The following is a 25,081-nucleotide window of genomic DNA, read 5'->3' on the forward strand; positions in this document are numbered from 1 at the left end:
GTGTGTCAACAAATACATATTGTGCATTGTTTACTGGGTGTATGTCACTGTCTCAGTCAATATGCAGGCTCTCTTTATGCAAGCGTCAATGTGATGGGATACCAAGTTTGTGCAATCAGGAGATAGAACTCCTTACAGGAGACAGGATAAACGGTGATGAGACAAAAAATGAGAAGACAAATTTGGAACTGGGAATGCTATCAAATTGACGCCGATATATATCTTTGTGGAGTTATCGCTCACAATTTGATACAATTCTTTGTTCACTATAGGGGGGGACCCCTGTTACTGAACAAACACTATAGCAGCAATGATTACTATCAGAATGTAAAAATCTAAATCAAAACATCACTTACATCCACTTTAATGATATGTTAACTTAACTGAAACATTTGATCAGTAACACCCCTGGAAATGTTTGAACAAGATTTAAATCATCACTCCTCATGACTGCCAAAGAAAGCAACCACTTGCGCAACAGAATCTATGAACTGAACAATATCAAGGAGTAATGCAGTTATTAGCCTCTATTCTTAACATTGGTCATCTTTAGGGAAGATATTTCTGTGTAATTAATGGACCTTCGCTGTATAGTCTTTTACTTTTAGAGATGCTTATTTTCTGTTCCTGCATCTGCCTCGGTTATTTTTGTTAACTTTCCAGGGCTTTGCAAATCTGTTATGTCATGTCCCTTAATCGGCCTTCCACCCACACACTTTATATTTGTGCCGAAATCATCTTGCTTTCTTTTTTTCTTCTTCTCCCCATTCAAGGTTTTCTTCTATCATATTCCCGTCGTCATGGTGACTATAACTTTTATGCATAATGTGATATAATCATCCTCTTCCATCATCTTTGTTTTGCAGGGTGGACTGAGGAACAGCAAGCATGAGTTTACGCTTTCGTCCCAGGACTATGTCCATGACCTGCGCTCCGGTATCACAGAGGACAAGCTGCTAAACTGCCTGGAGTCTCTCAGGGTCTCCCTGACCAGCAACCCAGTCAGGTCAGTACTCACCGCTCCATGGGCTTGTGCTGTACTCTACCACAGTGTTGATTGATTCCTCCACTAAAACTACGACGAAAAACGTTCTTTGACTACCTTTTTTTTACTGACAAATTAAATATAAACTAGAAAGATGCAATTCTTCAAAATTTGCAAAGTGTGGTTGCCGCAATCGCTAATATAGGCCCCTCCCACTAATTTTGCTAGGCAATTACAATGTCACGTCACCCCTGTGATCATGTGCAAGTAATTTGGAGCGGATCCCCCCCAAAAACATATTTCTGCAACAAAAGGTTACATTTTTTGCATTTGCGGCACCTCCTATGAATGAAAATGGAATTGCTTTTGGCTCTGTGTTGATTAAACTACCCGTGACATGTGATTCAATTTTACATGGATTGGACATTCCGTTCGTGATTTGTTGCATTTTTGGTAAAATAGGCCCCTCCCACTAACTTTAGATGACAATTACGCCCGAATGACGGCCACAATTCAGAGATCAGAATTCTGCCTGTGGTGTTTTAATCGGATAGGTCCAGATTTGTACCGATTTTTGTGAGCTTTGGAAAAAATCTTTAGGTGAAGGACACAAAAGTGTGTTTTAAGAAAATTCTAAATGGTGGAAAACCTGTCCTGATGGAAATGGCCGGGTGTGGCCAGGGAAGTGGAGCGGTCTTTATCAAGAAATAACACACCACTGAATTAAGCGATTGACCAATCAGAATCAAGCATTCAACCAAGTCATGTAATACAAATATTTAACTAATGAAAAGGTATTAACACGAGCTTGGAACTAAATAATAACCTTTGCGTTCATTGGAACACTGGCTGTTTTTTTCCCTTTCCTGAAAAGTAATGGATTTTTTAAAAGTTGCCCCAGACATCATAAACTTTACGCAATCAGTGCCACAGTATGTGCCTGCTGGTCCATCCGGTACTAATTGGGTATGTGTCAGCAGACTTCACAGCATCTATTCCATGTGGAGTGATCGGCTTGGTTAAACAAGAATAGCCCATAGCATCAGCTGTTAAACAAGCATAGGCAATGTCAGTGTGGCTGACCAAATGAGTCCAAGCAGCGTATAGTCACTGGAGGCACGTCTGACATCCCACAGTACTCTTTCCATTAGACTCTAATAGATAGGAAGTCTAGTTTTCCACATCAGAAAACGAGCCATTCTCTGAGACCTTAATAAGCACATTCCTCTCACCCAGAGATCAACCATGTGTCGTGTGTAGAAGCCGCCCCCCAAACTGCCCACATTAAAAGTGACCCTTCCCCATTTCCCCTCTTTATTATGTTTGGAGTCTACTTAAAGCTAGACTTAAGATAATTCCTTTTTTTTCTTCTTCTTCCGTCTCCTTGTGCTTATAGGCTATTGCTGCAGAGCTTTGATTAGCTCCTCACTCAATCATAATTAGGCAGCGCTGGCTCTGAGAGCTCTGTCTCCTACCCGCTACCGAAGTTCTCCCGCTTTGTAAATGGGATCTTCAAATTTAATTTGGTCCCAGAAGCGCAAAGGAACCCTCAATGACAGCACATCCTTTCAATTATTTACCAGCCTACGGTTGGAGAGATGTTTCTTAATGTGAATCAATGAATGGTGCATATAAAGTGGTCATCAGATGAGTGGCAGATATTTTCTTATGTGGACAGGACCGTGGGTGTGGGGATACAGAGACCTTCCAGTGGGAGCATTTATTTGATCTGCTGCAAACCAGCGACATTATACAGTATTTACATCCTAACCACCCAGAAACAAAGATGAATGAATACTAGCTTTGGGTTGAATTAATACTAGCTTTGGTCTCACAGAGAAGTGCATGTAGACTCATTGAAGGAAAAGACACTGCATTCCAAAGTCATCATTAACCACCACCTACAGGCTCTATGCTTTAACATTAACATTTGCAACAACTACAAAAACACAGTATCAATACTGCAATGTAGGGCCAATCCTCAAGTAAATATAATATATATATTTATATAATAAATATCACTTATCTTTTGCCATTTCTGACAGGCTCAATGCATGTGCACACATCCACACAAAGACTAGTTGTTTAAATAATAAACACTGATAGTTATATAATCAATGCCTAAACGTATTTATAAATACAAAATATTAGGCCAAAAATACAATTATTTTTTTTGTACTGATCTGAGGAAGTTTCTTTTTATCCTTTGTCTATTACATTATAAAAAAAAATTACATGACACCATATCATAACATCAGTGACTTGTGCTTTTGTTTGAAATGTACCTCTTTGGCAGCACTATTTGCAAGCTGGAATGTAGGTGCACAGATATTTTATAATATAATATATAATACTACGGTAAATTGAAATTAAAAGGTTGAGTAATGCTGGGTATATTGTTACATGTTTCACAGCTTTGACAGCAGCAAATTACTTGGTTAAATTTGCAAGCTGGAATGTATAGTTACTCTGGCCTCTGTCCTACTGCCACCTACTGTCCATTTATTGTATTACACAGTGGGTGAAAAAGAACACACCCCTTAAGACTAAACCCCACCCATCAGAGGTGTGGCTTCCAGACCTACCTTTCGCCTGAAAGGTTTTGAAACCGTACAGAAACCTGAGAGGGACAGACGTACAGAAACCTGCGAGGAACAGACGTACAGAACCCTGAGAGGTACAGAACTGGACTGTAGATAAATGAATGACTCTCCCCCCCAGTGATTTGAAGAGCCGCAAAGACAGTCTCGAGCTACACTTAGCTGTGGCGACTCGTGTCAGACCTTTCACTCAGAAAGGCCAACCAGTGCCGCAGGGACGCCATACAGGCCAGGGCTGCCTTCTGGGCATTTTTACAAACGGCTGAACTTGTGACCACAAAAATAAAGGAGCTGGCCTTCTACGGAGGAATAACATCGCACTGATGGCCAAGTGAGATGGGCGCCCTGGGGTGCGCCTGCTGGGGATGGTAGTGGAAGTGTCAGCCAACACCACCATTTCCTGCTCAGCCTGACACTCTCTTGTTACCCCCCCACCCCCAGACCTAATGAGATGGGAGGGGACACGTTATTGTCTCGAAGCATAGATAAGGTTACTCGCAATTCCGAGAAATGTTGGGGGTGCAGTGTTTCTGATTCCACTATGTTAATGTAACCTTTGTATACTAGAAAAAAATCATGGTGAAAATATCAGAACAGTGCATTTATTATTGTTTGCATTACCACCTGTGGATAAAGTCTAGTTTGCCTGCCTTTTGAAGGTGATATTTCATGGGGCCTTTGTCCAAATGTCCTGTTGATGAAGCCACTGTTTTCATCTGGCAACATAATTCTCCCTAGCAGGAGTTATAGTTAAATCCTTGGTTGGCTATACTGCATGCTTTTAGAGTACATCACTATTCACAGCAATGTATTCTTCAGTACAGAGACCAACTTTCACTGCAGCAAATGCTAATGATGGCGTTGTACAGCCAAGGGCTGATTACTTCTCAGTATTCCAGTTCTCCTACTGTTGACAAGGCAAGACAAACTTGCTGTATGAAATTGTCTTGCACTTGTTCATGCAGTTCAGATCTCTCGAGCACACAGTTTTATGTCAGAGAGACACAATTATTTATGAGGAGATTGGAGAGGATGAAATATAGATCTACATTTTGCTCCTAGGAGAACATTATGCCAGTAGCACTGATGACAGTCAAGGATGTTCACTTCTTTTTAAATTAACTTAAATATGTTTTAGAACTGTTTGACAGAGATATCTTAAATTAAAGACGTTTCATCAGTCACAGCAAGGTGTCGTGCTTGCGGGGCAGTTTCTGTATGGGACTCTAGGCTAACTTGCCTAGAATGCATGCATTTAGGCATACAAGTGCACTCGGCTTTTATATATATATATAGGCTATTATTTTTTTATGTGCTGATCGACCAATATGTTGGGGACACATGCCTACATATTTTATCTGAGATTTGGGAACAATTTATTGATTCAGCATGAAGACTAAAGCCTTCTGAATAAATCTATACGCAAGTGTATGCTTGCGTGGATTTCTCCGCCACCTAAAGAGGTCCCTTAGGATTTGGCGGAGTTTCCGACCAACCTACGTGAGCGTCAAGTTCACGGCCATTTCCATGAATTCCAAATTAATGTGGGAAATCCACGTAAATGCCTTTCCGCTAGCGTTACGTAACGTTATGAGCGTAAACGCCGTTGTGAATGAGGACCATAGTGGTTAAGCAAACTGATTCCAGGACGCGGAATATTAAAGTCTCAACGTGAATGCAGTGCCGTGTCTCACACTCGGTGTGCTTACTGTTGCTTTGTATTGCTCCTGTGATTTCCGGGCAGCCAGCTAATTTCCTCCCAGAGGCCTGTGTTTGTGTAATAGTTTAATTGGCTGGGCTGAGCACCTGTTTGGCAGCACAGGTGGCCACAGCGCCAAGGTGGTTGGGGCCTTACCTCCCCAGCAGTCCCACACAGGTGTGTGTGTGTGTGTGTGTGTGTGTGTGTGTGTGTGTGTGTGTGTGTGTGTGGCGCGCAGCCGCACGCAGGTCCACCCACAGATCCACTCACAGATGGCAGCCATTGCCTGGAGCACTCGCATCCCTTCAGCACGGTTCCTTCTAGGCTGCTTCTTCCTTTTTCACTTCACTCTGGAAAGAAGAAAAACAAAAGAGAGAAATCCATGGCCAATTATTAATGCTTGATTCTCTTTCTTTCACCTTTCTGAAGAGACTTGTGAAGTGAGATAGCAACTGTGACACATAATTACTTCTTTCTTATTTTAAGTGAAAGTATATGGGTGTTTCATGGCAGCCAATTTCCTTAAACTGTTTTTGTACCCCTTTTTTATTTGTGCAGTTTCGAAAAGTGCCACAATGTCCAATATCACAATAGACAGTAGTAGTAAAACATTACAGTTTTGTCTTTGCACCGACCAGATTAGAAAGTCCATCGTCATGCCCATACACGAGGCAGGGGTTGGCGAAGGGGCCTTTCTGTGTGGAGTTTGCATGTACTCCCCGTGTCCCCTAGGCTAGATACCCTCACAAAAAAACATGCAGTGGGCTAATCCTGGTCTCTAAACTACCTCCCCCTGGCCAGCCGGGGCGCCTGACTGAGTGGATTAGTGGATTAATGGAACTGGTCGGAATAACGTGTTCCTTCCACGTGCTACGTCCGGCCGGGGAAACTCCCCCCTGCAGGTGAAAAGAAGCAGCTTGGACTACTCATGCATAGAAGGAAGCATGAGGTCAGTCCGCTTCCCTCCCCAGGTTGGCAGAGGAAGTGTATAGTGCTCATGATTACATTAGATAATTTGACACTGGGTGAACAAATGGGTTGCAAAATTGTGGGTTAAAAAAAGAAAAAAACATTTTCATGTTTCTGTCGGCTTTGTATTTTATGCCAAGATACTGTACCTCAACTCCTTTTTTCTGTCCACTGTGTTCCTATAATATTGCTTTGAAGTAGAGCGTTTATAAAGCTCACTTCCTCTGATCGACCTGGCACTCTACTCCATCAGTACCCTTTTATGAATGAGAGAATGCCAGAGGTGAGCATTTATTTATTTACCCATTTTGGGAGGCAGCACACACATTCAGAGTTCCCCTTAATAGTATTACACTATGACTCTGTCAAATCCTGATCCACATCCCCAAGACATTATTTAACCACTTATAACCCATTAAAACCGGGATTTATATTTTTTTTAACCATTATTTTATGCTTTGGGTATTCAAATATAGCAGATATACATGCTCACTGCGCGTCACTTCGTACCGTGCTGTGAGCTTGTGGATCCGGAATTGTTTTTAAATCTTGAACATTTGGGCAAATCCTAATTATAATGTATTTTATAAACTAAACTTTCATGTCAAATATTACTGCTCGGGGACCCTGGAAGAAAATATTTTTAGATAAATACATGAAAAGGTTTGAGTACCACTGGCATAGCAACGTAAGTATTTCAGAAAACTGTCAGGATTTAGAAGACATTTTGTAGAATCAGCCTCAGGTCTTTAATGGGCTAGTTTACCAGAGTCCACTAGGGGTCTCTTCCAGACCTCCTCCTTGTCTCCCTCTACACCCTATATCCTATATCATGGACCTTCAAATTTGTATTTCATGGCTTGACTGAGTCATTCCTTTTAGGGGCCATTTTCTAACAGGATTTCTTTCCCCCCATTGCATTGTGTGGACGAGGCGAACAGGCAGGATTCCGCTTACGCTAGCTTTTCTCTCTGACTGGATAGTGAAGATGTGCATTTGGTTGTGAGGATCTCCACCACACGTGGCGTTCCCTGCATCTATCGCGTCTCCCCAGCCTTCCTCAGTTGAATGCCTGTAGCTGTGCACTCTGGAGGTAACACGGAGGGCTGGTAATGGGCTTATTATGAGCTTTGAAGTTCCCCATGCCTGGCTAACAGGAGGCTGTTTATCAGCACAGAGCAACCACTGAGAAACAATTAACTACCCACCAAGTGATACCGTCCGTGATGCTTTAAAAAAAAAGACTATTAGTTCGTGAAAATTTGACAGGTCAATCTGGTATAAGATCAAAATAACCATTATATTGTATACTTTATTATGGTTTTAGTGAATTATTTTGGTCACGTGTATTCCATGTAATCTAAATTGCTGTTGGAGAGGTTTTTTATCCACCCGATTCATGGCAGCTCTAAGGATGGCAATTTCACTCATCCGCCCAATGTTTTGGTCTCCAACCAAGTCTATCAAATACAACAGGCTGGATTGGCCTGTAATATGCACCGACGTAGTGCTCCCCAGATGATAACCCAAAATGTTGATGTCTTTCTAGTACCGCTCTTATGCTGCCTTCTCACTCTTTGGCCAAGATTTCCACTTGCACACAATGTTATCTCAAAATCTAATGTGTGGATTGCCGTAAAACTAACGTGGCTGAAAAAGTAGTAACTTGGATGTCAGGGGCAGCACACCCTCTAGGGGTGGCTAGCAGGGCCTGACTGTTCCTCATGCCTTTAGTGGCACCTATAGCTTACTGCCTCTCTCCTTCCCAGCCTTCCCTCCTTCAGTGTCTCATACAGCCAGTTCAGTTCACCTCTAGTTTACTGCCTCTCCCCTTCCCAGCCTTCAGTGTCTCATACAGCCAGTTCAGTTCACCTCTAGCTTACTGCCTCTCCCCTTCCCAGCCTTCAGTGTCTCATACAGCCAGTTCAGTTCATGCTAGCACAAAACAGCACATCCATCAGCCCTTTCAGCTTGTTGACTGTTTGGATTGCCTGAAAAAAAAAAAAAATCATCTAAGCACCTTACTGTAATTCACAATGAATGATGATTTAGACCTGGCATCTTGCCTGGCACTGGTGCAAAAGTACATACAGGGTTGGGCATTGATGCAACGGCCAGTGCTGAGAGGCTCAGACTGTTCTAAACCATTAAAACCGGGAAAGCATCTTTGTCATTTTAGATTTGAGTTTTATAGTTAGAACAGTGGTTTAGAACGGTAGTTCTCAAAAATAGCAGATATACTGTACAAGATCAGAGCGCGTCAATTAGTCCTGCTTGTACATAGACTATTATTTATTCATTTATTTATTTTACACAAATCTCCTGTCAGCTTGGGGGTCCTTAATTGGCCTGAAAACATTTAAGAACCACTGATTTAGAAGGTCTTAATTGGTTAATGTAATGATAGTCTCTTGAATTGTTTTCATTTAGTCTTAGTCACATTTTAGTCACCCGGAATGTTTTAGTGTTAGTCTAGTTTCAGTCGACTAAATATCATAAGATTTTAGTCGACCAAATCTACAGTTGATTTAGTCGACTAAAATGCATTTTGGCGGGCCTTGATGCCGTCGTAATGATTGTTTTTACACCTGTACTTATACTGGATCTCTTGTCCACTAGTCCCTTCCTAACATTTTAGTCTAGTTTTTATTTGTTGACGAAATTGTCAATATATTTAGTCTTAGTTTTAATCATCATAGCTTAGTTTTGATTTAGTTTCCATTTAGTTTCCGTCAGTGGAAAAAGGTAGTCGACGAACATTTTTCATCTTAGTTTTAGTCGACAATCAATACTGGTAATGATTAGACAACACTGCACTGATCTCGCCGAAGCTGGATTTTTTATTTAGACGGTCAGGTGCCAACTCTGTCTGCCATGCAGATACTTTATTGCACGAGAAACTGTATCAACTCTGTCTTGTCTGATATGGAAATGGCTGCCTATCTCCGTGAATCATCCATAATTGATCATCTGTATGCATGCTGTGATTCAGCGTGGTGCTCTGCGCCGCTAAATCAGACTTGATGATGTGAGATATGACATTGTAAAACCTGGCGTCTCTTAGTAGAGTCCCGTATCACTTCATCAGTGCTTGATATGACCTCAAACAACCTCAAGGTATATTCTCTTACGCCATATTTTAGGTCAATATGAAAACAAGTGGCATGTGTAAACCATATAACATAAAAAAACAACGGAGCATTACAGTCCTGTATTGGAGCTGTGACAACTTTGACATTTTACATGACGATTCATATTGTCACAGTAAAGTAATTGCAACTAACAATTTAATTGTGTTGGAAGTGGAACATAACACACATAATGAACAAAATAAATGTTTGACTTTTTAGGCGTTGAAGTTGTGGATATGACAAATAACCTATATACAAATAAATTACGTATTTAAGAATTCTATCCTTTCAACAATAGCGTAAGAATATGAAAATTGTGGAACTAGACAATCTACTTGACGCCTGAGGTCGAGAAGCGAGGTCGCCCGGGCTGCCGGGCGTGGCTGCACTAATAACTTTGTGGCAGGCCTGAAATTTGAATGGACAGGTATCAGTCAAAAGGGAGACATCGAAGAGGAAGGATGGATGGGGAAGGATCAACATATGGAATGTCAGGTTCTGAAATATATTCATATATGGAGTTCTAAGGGTTTGAGTTTTTGACGTCAGATGTAGAGTTGCTGGCCAATAGTGATGACATCAGGGATCTCCATATGGACTTAACCCAAGAGGAGAATTAGAAAGAGAGGCCAGCTTTGCTTTACTTCCTGTATCTGCGTGAGGTGGTCGGTAACATTATTAGGAGACGGGAAGAATGTTGAAGTCTATTAATTTCCAATGGGAGAGTGAACGTGAACACAGCTTCTGAACCATTCCTTAACTCCATGGTCACTGAACTAAATACTGGACACAATCATCACAAGGCACACAATATTTACAAGATATTCATAGTAAAGTGGCTTCTTTTAGCGAGACAAATCAGGAGAAAATCTACTTAGTTTCTTTATCCCAGTAACAAACTCTCGTGAGATTTGAGGTCGGGGAGAAGCAAACCACGCCTACTATTATTAAGGAGACCATTTGTAGTCTTTGTGTACCATTTCACGTCTAGTGGCTCCAATGAAGTTGGCCCATCTTCATACATAAACCATCTTTGGCTTAACTGCGACAGCAGGTCGCATTTACTATGACATCAGGGTCTCCACATCTTCATCCCTGATGTCACATGATGTCATGAGACCTGGGGATGTTGATACTCATTTTGTATTCATCTTTAGGACCCCAAATCACACCTTGGAAAGCATGAGTGTATTTCAAACAAAGTGTTTTTTGCCTGTCATAATTTGACCCCCCTGTATTAGGATGTTGATATTCATTCATCAGCCAACACTCCCCACTGACAGGTAGTACCCCCCCCCCCCCCCCCCCAGAGAGGACGTATAGGGCCTTAGTCCTACTCCTCCTCCCAGCCAACACTCCCCACTGACGGGTAGTTAAAATGGAAATTTAGAGTTTACATAGTACACATAGTACCTTTCCTTAATGATTATATCTGGTTTCAGTATTTATTTATGATGTATTTTATTTTCTCTATTATTAAGGACATTGTAGCGGTCTATTTGTATTGGTGGCGGGGGTCGTGAGACATGGCCAAAGCATTTTCGGGGGTCCCTCCCCAGCCAAAAAACCCCTGTCCCAGCACAGCGATCCAGCTCCGACTTCCTCCAGGACGGTTGCAGAAGGGTGGGTGTGTGTGTGTGTGTGTGTGTGTAAAAAGACGTCACCTGTCGGGGCCATGAAATAAATTGTTGCTGTTGCCACAGCGACAGAACTGAAGCAGGGTTTGAAGCTCTCCACCAGAGTAATTTTTCCCCCTTCTTTCTTTGTGCTGTGCTGTGGGACTCAACTCTCCAGACTCCCAGTGTTATTACAAACCACCCTCAACCACCCTCTGGGCGTCAGAAGAAGAATAACTCTCTTTGCTGTGTCACTTGTCAAGGAGAAATAAGGCATGGAATTCTGGCAAATTATAAAATCTGTTCGGCGGTATGGGTGTAGACCCCACAGGTCGCAGGATTTGTGTTTTTCTATTTGTTTCCATTCTGACTGAAATGGTAGCCCGCCCGCGGCCCGCGGAAACAAAAAGTAGCCTAACGACCGGCTTTTCAACACCCATCAAGTCCAGTCCATTCAATTGCGTTGAGAGAGAGGGGAGGACACTGTATGAAAAACCCATGCAGAGCAGGTCACTCGTTAGAGAGAGAGAGAGAGAGAGAGAGAGAGAGAGAGCTGCAGGTGACGTCATCCCTCTTTCCTGTGTGAGTCGTACTTTTTTTTTTTTTTGGAGAAAATACTTTTCTCCAATGGTCAAAAAGGCAGGAGCTAAAGCGCCCTTTCATAAGCAACACATTGATGAACAACAGAACAACAAGCTGATGGTTTCAGCAGGAGTAGACAGTAGACACAGGACTCAGGAGAGCAGGTATCGGAATGCTTTTTTTTCTCCTTTTTTTGCCCGCCCCCGATAATTGCGCTGAAAACCTTGACCCGTCCGCCCCGCAGGACAACCCGCGGGACCTGCGGGCAACGGGCTGGCCCGTGCATCACTAGTAGCCAGTGTTCATATTATCCCACCATTTTAAGAGGCCTTTGTCTTATTTCAAGCCAAATTTTGCAACGATTAATTTCAAAGCAGTATTATATCTCCAGTTGCTTTTGAAAACTATGTTTTAGATGTTAAACATGCAACACACTCACTTGTTTGATCTGCAATGCATTTCTCTTGACAGTGGTTTTTCAGTCGGACATATAGTAGGTGTACTAAGATAAGAGGCCAATTAACCCATTTCCAACCCACACATGACTGAGTTCAGTGCTGCCGGTCCCACTACGATCCTCAGAGGCAGCGAAAGGTTTTGGAGACAAAGTATTCTCAGTGGCTGGGTATATTTTAATTTTATTACACCATCTGTTAACCGCCAAGCTAGCCATATCTGCGGTCCTGGAGCAAGGCATACATAATTTAGATACGTCTGATTTGATTGAGATGAAAGTAGTCGTGCACGTACAGTTATCAGAGAAAAATGCCATTTTGAACATTAAACTGGTCAATTAATTTTAATTTCACTTCATGTTTCCTGATATTTGTTATTTTGCCTAAGTCAGTAGTGGTCTGGATGAAGCCAAACATTGGATCTAGCTTTGGGCAATATTTTGACAGAGTAGGCCATTTCCTATGCGTACTTATCCTTGTCATACAACATTCCATTAATTCCAATTTATTTGCATATACCATATGGTACCGTAAAATTTTATATTATGCCTTGCTCAAAAGTGCATATATAATTTTAACATGTTTTCCTGGTATGCAAATCTCCCTTCTCAAAGACACATACGTACATCTATTATTAGACCCTACGGTGGCACTGTATCACGCCTGCAACTGAGTTTGATAACACAGTTTAAACACATGATGCATCCTTTGTATGTATGGATGCAAATTCAGCCCCAAGTTGATATTCAGATTATATTTTTATGCAGTCAATGTATTCACCATTTTGATTATTATTTTAATTAATTAAAAATATATATATATACAGTAGGAGCAACTTGGACACTCAGGCATGAAGGGAAGCATGAGTTCAAGTCCGTTGCTCTCCCCAGGTTGGCGGAGGGTGTGTAGAACCCAGGATCAAATTAGATAATTGACACAGGGGTTACAAAATCGTAGGTTAAAAAACAATATATATATATATATATATATTTATTTTATTTTAAGTCCTTGGCAGACATTGAGTTAAGACCTGCAGGCCGATTCTAAAAATATCTTCTAATCCTTAAAAAACGTATGTTGCTATACCAGCGGGTCTGAAGCTTTTTCATGTCAAGGACCCCCAAAATTATATCCACTGCGTGTCAAAATATTTTGTTAAAATGTTCGCTTTAAAATATACAGGCTACTGTACAGTGTATTCAAAGATTTGTCACAAATTTTCATGATTTTGTCAAATATCAGTCCTACAAGCTTGCATCTCCAATTTTGTACTATCCAACCAATGTGCTAAAAATGTAATGACACAGATAATTTCCCTGTTTTAATGGGATACCACAGTTTTTCACAGTCTCGTCTGTACACTATGACTGATGCCTGTTAGGATACCGGTAACTGTTTAAACTGACTTATATTCACTCATGCATTAATTATCAAAAGGCATTATTTAAACAAAAATAAAAGTATATATAGGATAGTATATACAGTATAGGACACTGAGGAGGTGTTTATTCAGTCTCTTCCTTCAGTCGCAATTAATTATGACTTAGGACACGTGGACTTGGAACAGGCCCGGCTAAATATAATGGCGCCATGTTAGATTCACAGGGTTAGCTATTCGGGAGATAGCGGGAGAGTCAGGTTGGTATTTTTATTGTTTCATATTTATACAGAAACTAAAAATGAATACTGTATGGTGGAGTTGACAGTGATGGCCGTCTTGTGTATCAGTTGCATCAGCAACGTGGGCATGCGTTTTCCACCCAGGGTCATATGAATTCATAACTTTCTTCGCTCGGAAAGAGTAGGATACCCAGTACTATTTCCTTCCGCTCCAGTGATATGAACAGCGAGTGCCACAGGGGGGGGGGGGTGTCTCTGTAGATACTGCGCATCGTACCTGATGAGCTCTCTTCGTGTCCGCCACGGCGCAGAACAGCTTGATACCCCGCCATTCAATTAATCGGCCGGATCAATCAGGACTCTGGCAGTTCCGCGCTGGTTACCCTCTGCCACTCCCCAGCAATCGGGGATGTTTTGCACAGCCTTTATAGTTTCTCAGCAGATAATTACAATTTTCAGGACTATTCTGTACTCGGCGGGGGCTCATTTAGATGTGTCTGGGGAGCGCGTCAAGACATCCACTGTCTCCTCCGGTCCACTTGATTTAATTCTGAGAACTGCGGTTCTCTGTTGCTTTTTCCCTCCCTGCACAAACGCACACAAACACCCTGCTGACCTCAGCAAAGTTGTAGTTTTTTTTATTAATGCCCTCAATGCGCGCGCGCAATACACACACACACACACACACACACGTGCACGCAGAGCTCAGCTCAGCAACCTTTAGTTCCACCTGAGGAAAAGTGGAGCATTCATCTATGTAGCATGCCTGATGCGCAGTCTTTGTTAGGGCCAAGTTCTGGCATCCTGCTGAGACTCAAATACCATTAGAGGTGCCAAGCGCTGCTTTTGACTGCCGCGCGGCTCTCTTGCTGACACCAGGAATATTGTCCTCGGTGTGTGTGCTACCAGCTTTAGCCCCTGTTCCGCTCTCTGAAATCCAATATCTGTAGTGCTACTCCTGTTGTTGCTGTGAGCAGGGGAGGTTAATGTGGATCATTGGTCTGAGGCATTCAACCCAGTGCACCACCAGCTCTACCAGATGCTACTATAGTATTATCTATATTGATCATATTGATGCCTGCTCCCTTGATATGTTGGTAAAAAAGGCAATGAACTATTTCTGGTCTTCCAGTTCCCGCATCTTTCTTGTCCATGATGGATACCTGACAAGACTGTGTAATGCTTTTTTGAGGTGTGTGTGTGTGTGTGTGGGGGGGGGGGGTCCCTGTGTCCGAGCACGGAAATGTGTCCGAGCACAAAAATAGTGTTATAGCCTTTGTTCACCACCAAGTGTCACTGTTGCACAGCCTAACACACAGACACCCTGTGAGTAGGGCCAGTACAGTACAGTACAGTACCACTTCAGACGGGTCAGCTTTTTTTCTTTTCTTTAGAAAACATGTTGAGAGCTGCAGTGCTGTACAGAGGAAGCAATGTATTTAGTTGTTGTTAAATGCTTATTTATGTTTTAGTGAAAACTGAGCAAAGTCATAATGTGCAATACTTAATTTGTAAAGATGTCCTATAATGGGCAAGAAAATTCAGTAAATACATAAATTATATAAACAAAATAAAATAAAAGTGTAGAATGTTCACAAGTACACTTAATCAATTTGGTTTGCAACAATATAAAACTGCACAGTCCACACTTAGGCACAGAGACGCAACTGTATTTCCGTGGTCCCTCCAACAGTGACAGACACAGGACAGGAGCAGAGATAGTTTACTGTTTCCATAGAACATCAACCTATGACATTGTATTAAAAAATCACACCCGAGGGGCACGGTGGCACAGTTGGTAGTGCTGTCGCCTCACAGATAGAAGGTCCTGGGTTCGATTCCCGCTCTGGACGCTGTGGGTGCTGGTGGCGTGTTTCCTCCTCCGCGTCATCAGTGCCCATACCCAAAGGTGGGGTTGGCGAAAGGGCCTTTCTGTGTGGAGTTTGCATGTTCTCCCCGTGTCCCCTAGGGTATAGGTACTATCACAAAAAACATGCAGTAATCCTGGTCACTAAACTGCCTCCCCCTGGCCAACCGGGGTGCCTGATCGAGGGGAAAGGAACTGGTTGGAATAACGTGTTCCTTCCACGTGCTACGTCCAACCAGGGAAACTCCCCCCTGTCAGGTGTAAAGGAGCAACTTGGACACTCAGGCATGAAGGAAGCATGAGTTCAAGTCCGTTGCTCTTCCCTTGTCCCCCATATATGGGGACTAGGTTGGTGGAGGGTGTGTAGAGCCCAGGATCACATTAGATGATTGACACAGAGGTGAAAAATGGGTGGATAAAAAAAAAATATATAATATAATATATAATTAAAAAATCACACCCGTGTGAAGTGAGGGGCGCTCTCATCATCTTACAACATCATTGTGTTACTTTATTCAATGGTTATGATTAGGTGATTAAAACAAATGGTGACGAAACATTTTTTAAAACAAACAATGAACTAAAAACAAACATCAAACCTGTATATAGGAGGAGCTAGCGCCCCTCAAAAATATGAATCAGTTATATGCTCTCAGCTGTGTCAGCTGTCCTTTCTTCCATTCACTTGTTCTATTTTTGTCCCCCCCCTCTCGTCAGGTGCATGGGGAAAAAAATAAAAAGAGAGACTCAGAGGAGAGGGACAACATGCTGTAATGGCAGATGACTGTGAGCAACTGGCTTGTGATAAGAAATGCATTTTGACTTGTTGCTTGACATGTTGAATCACTTACGACTCAATGAGCCAGTATGTACCAGCCTTTAGGTTAATGGCTGTATCTGAAGTTATCAGTCATACAGTAGAAAATGGAAAGTCAACCATTTATGGTGGTCAAACTACACAATGGTGCTATTCAAAAGTGTTCCATTTGACTCTAATTTATTTAAATTCACACTAATTAAACCTTTCTTCATCACGGTCCTCTTCGGCTTCTTCAGGTTCATGGTTAGACCAGGCACTGTGCATTGAATTATCGTGACCTTTGCGTTTTGTTAAACCCCTGCTCCTCCTGTATTCTCATTAACACTGTCTCTATGAAGACTCAATGCATGTTGCTATACCACAATTAGAGTTCCTCTTGGTTTCCCACTTTTGACCTTTTGAATTCTTACTTCATAATATGGTACAATACACTTTGATGCCTGTGGGCCACTGGCACACACAGGGGGGGTCAGAGTATGTGAAAGCAGTCGGCATTATCAACCTTTTAAAGGGAGAAACCAGACAGCGTTCATGCTACTGTATGACCTATATACAGTATGGTAAGATAAGTCTTTTCATGAACAATTTTATCATTAAACAACACAGCAGAAGTCCACAACCTGTAACAAAGCCTGTATAGCCTGTATTTAGCCTGCTCTAATTGAAAATGTATTGGAGTTATAACTCTTATTCGAGCTTGATCGTATTGCTTAACAGAAACAGTCCCCTCTGGTGAAACCAACAGTTGACCCTGGGAAGGTTCACAGTCACCTCGCCTGTGTCTTTATTCTAGGTGGAGTCGCACACTTGTGTGATGTTGCGTGCTGTGGTGACCTCTGCCCGCGTGTTGTGGTGACCTCTGTTTTTGTGGCTGTAGGGTAAAATGTCGGGAAGGGCATAGCCTTGCAAACTACAGTACAAGTGGACAAAAGAACAAACACTATAAAGGACACACAGCAGTATCCTAGAGTTGTTACTTTATTATTTGTACTTCAAGGACAAAACATTGAATCATCATGATCATCATCATCATCATCGTATCTTTATGTATGTTAATGGTCCAATATGTACCTTGTATTCCACAGAGTATCATGGGAATGATATAGTCCCATTTTCAGTAGGCTAAAGTACTGTAACATGGGGGAAAAATAACCGTGCTTGGTTGCAGTTGAACACCATTTCTCACTGAGCAGCAAGCCAACAAGTAGAATGAAGTAGCACTGATTGGGCCAGCCGTGGCAGAGTGAGACATTTTGTCTAGGACCTGGCAAAGATATGTATACACTTCATTTAGGAGAGAATATCTAAATGGTTCTTGGCTAATATGACCCCTGCGAACAACTTGGGACCTGTGAAAAATTCTCTATCCGGGGCGAAATACCCTAAAATGACCACGCCCTTTTTTAAATGACCTCTAGTTCAAACATCTATTTTCGAAACTGTTGGCGCTACAGATGTTCTGAGGTGCTCAAAATGTTTGTTGAATCCGTGCCCAAGCCAGCAATCCTCCAGGTCATCATTGTGGCCAAATCCAATGTGGCCGCCAGTCATGGCCGCCACCTGATTTTTTTTTTGTCTACAACTTTTGAACCAGATGAGCTATGAATGCAAACTTGGTGTCTAAATCATGTTTTTTGACAATTAGAAACATGTTGGAATGCTTATCTGTATGACTGGGTGCTGTATGACTGAATGCTTATCTGTATGACTGGGTGCTGTATGACTGAATGCTTATCTGTATGACTGGGTGCTGTATGACTGAATGCTTATCTGTATGACTGGGTGCTGTATGACTGAATGCTTATCTGTATGACTGGGTGCTGTATGACTGAATGCTTATCTGTATGACTGGGTGCTGTATGACTGAATGCTTATCTGTATGACTGGGTGCTGTATGACTGAATGCTTATCTGTATGACTGGGTGCTGTATGACTGAATGCTTATCTGTATGACTGGGTGCTGTATGACTGAATGCTTATCTGTATGACTGGGTGCTGTATGACTGAATGCTTATCTGTATGACTGGGTGCTGTATGACTGAATGCTTATCTGTATGACTGGGTGCTGTATGACTGAATGCTTATCTGTATGACTGGGTGCTGTATGACTGAATGCTTATCTGTATGACTGGGTGCTGTATGACTGAATGCTTATCTGTATGACTGGGTGCGGCTGAACCTATATTTTACCAGAGCTCGACCCCAGTACAAATACGACCTGTTCAGATTTACTCCACTACAAGTAAAAGTAGCTCAGTCAAAATGTTACTTGAGTAAGAGTGAAAAAGTATGTGCTATTAAATGTACTTAAGTATTGAAGAGTAAAAGTAAATCCAGGCGGACTGGCCATTTGACGTACTGGGCATATAGTGCAGCAGATAATTGCAAAATATAGCAAGAATCGTTCAAATGGTGATACAAGCATGAAATGTGGTACATATACTCTTCAAATCCCACACAAAAAATACCGCTAGCCATGCAAAAATCCAAAATCCAAATGCATTGATTTTAAGCCCCATAACTAGGGATGGAGCCCCGAAAATCGGGTCCATTACAAACCCGGTTAGGCATTTATCGAGACCTGAGTATCAATAAGCTTTTGGCTTGTCAAGCCTCTTATAGCCGCAGCAGCTGACGTCATGGGCAGCTCGCTATATAATAAGGCGCGTAGCGTGGATTAAATGATTGACGGGGTGGTGGCAGGGCAGCGCATCTCCGACCGAGGTGCTTTTGCTGTTTTTTCTCTCCCTCTCTTCGAAGTTAAACTGGGCAAGCACACAGCCAGACATGTTGTGTATTCTCTTTCCTTTCAAAATAATGCAGCTTTCAAGTACTGGTACTTCTGCTTCAGCTGTTTTTGTAGCTATTTCTGAGTTTTGAGTGGCTGCTGTCCATTAAACCAAAGAAAGCATTCTCCTTCTACATCCATTAGCTAGTTTCTACATCCAAAAAAATTCTATTCCTTAATACGAACATGTCACCCTGCCTCCAATATTTAAATTCAATTCAAAGGGCTTCATTGAAAGGGCTCTTTCACTACATCCATAAATCTTCTCTTTGGTCTTCCTTTAGGCCTCCTGCCTGGCAGTTCCAACCTCAGCGTCCTTCTACCGATATACTTACTATCCCTCCTCTGTACAGTATGTGTCCAAACCATCTCAGTCTGGCCTCTCTGGCTTTATCTCCAAAACATCTGACATGTGCTGTCCCTGATGTACTCATTCATGATCCTATCCATCCTTGTTACTCCCAGAGAAAACCTCAACATTTTAGTCTCTGCTACCTCCAGCTCTGCTTCCTGTCTTTCTGACTATCTCTAAAACATAAATGTGTAAACTAGAGATGTAATTTTATTGAAACAAGCGAATAATAGCATAAGAGCTAAGAGCATAATAGCTTAATAATTTATGCTGAGCATTAGTCAAAGGTATGTTTAAATTGGAAACACGAGCGAGCGCGCACACACACACACACACACACACACACACACACGCTCCATCCTTTAGATTCCTCACGGAGAAGACCTTTTTTTTCCTGATCATACAAAAAGGACAAAGTTAAAGGAAGTAAAACTAATTGTCAGATAGTCGCCATCTTTGAAATATGATCATTCCAAAATGTTTCTAATTGTCAAAAACCATGATTTAGACACCAAGTTTGCATTCATATAGCTCATGTGGTTCAAAAGTTCTAGATAAAACCTTTTTCAGGTGGCAGACTGGATTTTGAGCACCTCAGAAAATCTGAAGCTCCAACGGTTTAGAAGATGGAGTAATGTTCGAAGTAGTGGTCATTTAAAAAAGGGCATGGACATTTTAGGTTATTTCGCCCCGGATAGAGAATTTTTCACAGTTCCCAAGTTGTTCGCGGGAGTCATATTAGCCAAGAACAGTTGAGATATTCTCTCCTAAATGAAGTGCATTCATATCTTAGCCAGGTCCTCTACCAATTGGATTTGCTTTTAATGTAATATAATATAAACTATATTGCTCTTGTAAAGGAGCTTTTCGATTATACAGATCTCCACAACCAGTCACCTAATGGTCTTTGGCTTGAAATCATTGTGCACACAAGAGCCAACGCAACACAGCACCCGCTATATCAGTCAGACAGAACGATTGACGATGTGTCAGCCTATCCGTACTGGAAGAGTGGAGTGAGTCAGTTCCTGCAGCCGCTGATGCACACAAGTCTCTTGTCTTCATGCTGTACTGACAGTTTGTTGCCAAGTGTGTCTGCGGGAATCTGATCAACTCACTGTGCTATGAACACTTCCTGTTTTCCAAATGCTTCATGTTCTGTCTCTGTGATGTATAACTGTTTGCACATCCCCAGAGCAGTGGTTTCTCAAACTTACTTTTTTGCCTTCAGTACGCCCTTTCCCTGATTTCTGAATACAAGTAGCTCCAATTTAGCCGACTATAACATTTTGCTTAGAAAACTGTAAGAGAAAACCATAGCTAAAGATATCATGTCGGGCAGAAACCTCCTATCTCTGTATTCAAGCTTTTTGTGTTACTACAGGGTCATACAAAGACAAAAGTAGCACATCCACAAGCTCGAATTTGTTGAATTTGTTATTACTAGACCTGTACGTGCCCGTCGCAGTCGGCCACCGGCCTACTTGGGAACGATGCAACTTGGGAACCTAATAATACCCGTTGTCATAGCACCCTTTTTAACTATCCGTCTGTCCCTTTTGTGCCCATACTGTATATGGAGATCTAGTGTGCAATACCACCCATTTTAACTGTCCCACATGGAGATCTCTGTATCTGTCTCCCTGTGTCAGTGCTGGTGTTTTCCCTCCACACTATCCCTCACCACCAGTAGTACCTCTGTGTACCCCCATTTGAGAAACACTGTCTTAGAGCAAGACACAGAACCCTCACCTGCACCAGGAATGTGCCTTTGCCAGTTTGCTCTGTCAGACTTTGGTGAAATGCATACAAAAGTGTTTGTGTCCCAGAGGGGCATGCAGAAGCACACCAAATAAATACACTGTGTCTAATGTGGCGATTGAAGTGCCACATGCTGTTTTGTTTAAGCTCTTGTTTAATTACTCTGTAATACCTTGACTTATCACATTCACATTCTGTGTACACTAAGCCTGCAGCAAAGAAGGATGTTTTTAGGTCAACAAAATAAAGACATTTGTCTGATTCTGCCTTAACCCATTAGAACCGGTGTTTCGTTTTAGATTTTAGCATGGGATATAAAAAGAGCAGATATCTGCTATTTCTTTTTAATAAATATTGAAAGCGAGAGAACTACTGATTTAGTAGGCATTTGTAGAATCGGCCTATGGTCTTAAAGGGTTAATTCCTCCTTGACAGCGTGACATGCATAAGCATCAGCACATCATCGACCCGACGTGTTCATGACATGAAAACATGCTTGCGGACTAGACCGTCGTAGCACTTAACATAACTGAAACATAATTGCATCAAAACCAGCAGAAATAATACACGTTTAAAAATTGCCTCGCTAAGACAGACCATGAATGTTTCATTTTTTGCCCGCGGAATATACATGATTGTGGAAAGTAACGCAATTTGGTTGGCACTTAACTGGAGGATTATAACCATCCATATTACATGAACAAGTTCTCTCACAAGTTAATGAAATCCTTGGTTGCATGCCTACAGTACAGTACGTCTAGGAGAGGTGGGTGATAATGATCGTATCTCAAGGGGCTGCACTGCTGATGTGTACCCTAAGGTCCTGCTTTAAGAATGAGCAGGAAGGGACCATTCGTTTTGCCACCTCTATGGTGCAAATGTTGCCACTCTCCTTCCAAAGGAAGAAATTGGCGACAAAGCTGAACATGAGCTCTAACGTCCCTACATGTATTCTGGGCATGCCATAATGGGTGAACCAGTGTTGTTTTTGGCAGCAAATCTCTATTTTAGTTTTAGTCATAGTCTCTTGAAACATTTAGTTTTAGTCACCTGTAATGTTTTAGTGTTTAGTCTAGTTTTCGTCAACTAAATATCATAAGATTTTAGTCGAATAAATCTACAGTTCATTTAGTTGACTAAAATGTGCTGCGACGCGTTGTGGGCTTGTAGATCTGCTATTTTCAGCATGCAACCAAGTGTAAAATGCTTATACTGGGTCTCTAGTCTAGTTTTAATGTATCATAGGAGAGGTGAACATGTGAGTCCAATCTCTGCAAAATGTTATTGTCAGTATATTTATTTATTTAGTCTTGGTTTTAGTCATCATAGCTTAGTTTTCATTTAGTTTTCATGTGTGAAAACTGTTTAGAGGGGACTATTGAATAGGATGAGTTGGATGGAAGCGCTAGGTCCGCCCGGAGTGGGCTCCTCACCGTGGCAAGCAGTGAGAGGAATCGATTGGCAAAACAACTACATTGGGGAGAAAATAGGGGTGAAAGTTCTGGCTACTGGCAATTATTTTTGTACGGCAAACATTCTTTAAAAATTGCCAATACAAGCGAACAGTGGGCTATATCTTGCTTAAAATAGTTTGAATAGCTGATCTACAAGCTCACAACGTGTAGATGTGGATCGGCTAGTTGAACTATTTTAAATTGATTTTCAAAATAGTAAAAATGGCAAATAAGTTAAGGGATAAGGGTGGCGCAAGATGGAGCCCAATGGGTTGAAAAGAGATTTGGTGTAGACTGTAGAGGGTGAAATGGCGGGGGGAACTTTGGTCCAGTATATACAGTATAGGGTTTAAGAGATTTAAGCCCTATTCCAAAAATAGCTAACAACACATCAATGCTTATAGTGAGCTTGTAGATTGGATATTGTAATTCTTTCCGCGTATAATGACATGCTTAAAATAGGGACACCAAGAGTTACAAATAGTTAAATATTGTAGTTGCTGGTCGTGCACAGACAACAGATCAAGAATGTCTGTCAATTAGGTCTAAGCTGTCCAAAGGTCTGTCCATCTATCGATGAGCAGCGCTGTGGCCTCACAGCACATCTCAGGCACACACCTTGTTGCAGACACGGCGTGTGATCCATGCAATCTTCTCTGAATCTTATTACAAACGTGCCGCTGTGTAATTACAGGGTTGCCTCTTGACAAATATTGGTTCCATTCCCTGCTCTCGCACAACAGGAATGACATTTCTGCCATGACTAAGGAGCATGAACAAAGACTGTGGAGTCTGTCTGTGTATAGCGTGTTCCCTCAACCATGTCACTTTCTCTCCATTCTGTTGTCCCAGTCTCTCATTTGTTGCTTTATAGTCCTTACTTTCAACATGTACAGTAGATGTGAATCTTTATTACTGTGTCAGTTGTTTGTTTGTATGTTTATATTAATTTATATCTGGACCTAATCATACTGTGTATCTGTTCCATTTGAAAGGGATCAATGACAGTGTAGAAGCCATACGGGAAAAGACTAACCGACAAATTTGTAATATTATCCCGTTGTGTTGATTAACAAAACAGAACATTATTCTGCTGTACAGTGAATGCTAATAAGTTGCAAATTGGTTTGAATGAATTCTGAATAATGACGACGCTGGCTGGTGTGTATTTGTAATGCTCGCTAATTAGATCACAGATCAGGGACATACCTCACCTCAACTCCACACAGTTGCCTCAGGCTAGTACAGTCCTAATGGAGGGTCTCCTCCAACTCACACAGTCAATACAAATGACTTTAATATGCACACCATTATTGTGTCGCATCATTGTCAAAAAGGCGGGATAAATCATTGACTTATGGCCATTTAATGGCGCAAATTGCTCCATGCATTTTGTATTATTGACAGTCGGGCGCCCGAAAACAAGTAATGCTAATGATATAATGTGCCTGTGATCAGACCGTTCCTCCCACCCGCCTCTCGCCTTCCCCCTCCTCGCAGCACAGACAAACTGGCTCATCTGCACTGGATCATTTGCTGTCTCCTGATACGATGTGGTTTATAGCCAATTATCTCTCGAAATCCATTATCGATTACAGTGTTATCTTTCTCGCATTGCTTAATCTTTTGGCACAGGAATACAGCAGCTCACTAGGGGTGGGGGGGTGGGGGGGGGGTTCTGGATGCAACTGCGGGGGCCACAGGAACACTAAGCTAAGATGGATGGGTGTTCATTTGCCAGTAAACGGATAGTGTTTGAATGTGATTTGAACTGTAGTAGCATTTAGTTTCCCGCAGCACACCGCTGTATATTTGCGTGGCTTGCGCCCCTCTCAATTAATGAAGAAATGCTGTGTGGTTTTGCCCATCATACATATGCGATTGATTTAGTCTGGGAAGAAACCTGTAACATCCAGCTGTATCGACACACTGGATAATGTGGATATTGACTAATATCATGTCTTTTGTGTGGATCTTCTCTCTATAGCTGGGTGAACAACTTTGGCCATGAGGGTCTGGGCCTTCTGCTGGACGCTCTGGAAAAGCTCCTGGAGAAGAAACAGTGAGTGATCTCCCTCCCGCCCTCCTCTCCCAATATCCCCTTTACACACACTGGATTATATTCTGTAATGGCCTGATGTCCACTGCCTGTGTTTTATTGCTCTGCTTTGCAGACAGGAGAGTATTGATAAGAAGAGCCAGCACAAATTGATCCAGTGCCTGAAGGCCTTCATGAACAATAAGGTTTGTATGTGAATGGAGTACAAGGCCCGTCCTTGTAGGAACCATTGGAATGATCAGTAAATAATTCAGGTGGTCAGGTTGTAGAGATTCTTGGTGAGTTCTTGCCTCAAATCACTTTTAAAGATTTTAGAAGTGTAA

The 25,081-nt window shown here is 41.9% G+C and overlaps 1 protein-coding gene across 5 annotated transcripts in view; it reads left to right on the forward strand.

Moving 5' to 3' along the window:
• Positions 1-25,081, forward strand: part of diaph2 (diaphanous-related formin 2) — a 539,224-nt gene that overhangs the window by 136,480 nt on the left and 377,663 nt on the right. For all 5 annotated transcript variants that reach the window (XM_080774225.1, XM_080774228.1, XM_080774227.1 and 2 more), the window contains 3 exons: positions 867-1,006; positions 24,687-24,761; positions 24,874-24,943. In XM_080774225.1, coding sequence (XP_080630351.1) covers positions 867-1,006; positions 24,687-24,761; positions 24,874-24,943 — 285 coding nt within the window. The remainder of the gene's footprint in view (positions 1-866; positions 1,007-24,686; positions 24,762-24,873; positions 24,944-25,081) is intronic.

Source organism: Protomyctophum bolini (genome assembly GCF_963924005.1).
Source record: "Protomyctophum bolini genome assembly, chromosome: 10".
Lineage (NCBI taxonomy): Eukaryota > Metazoa > Chordata > Actinopteri > Myctophiformes > Myctophidae > Protomyctophum > Protomyctophum bolini.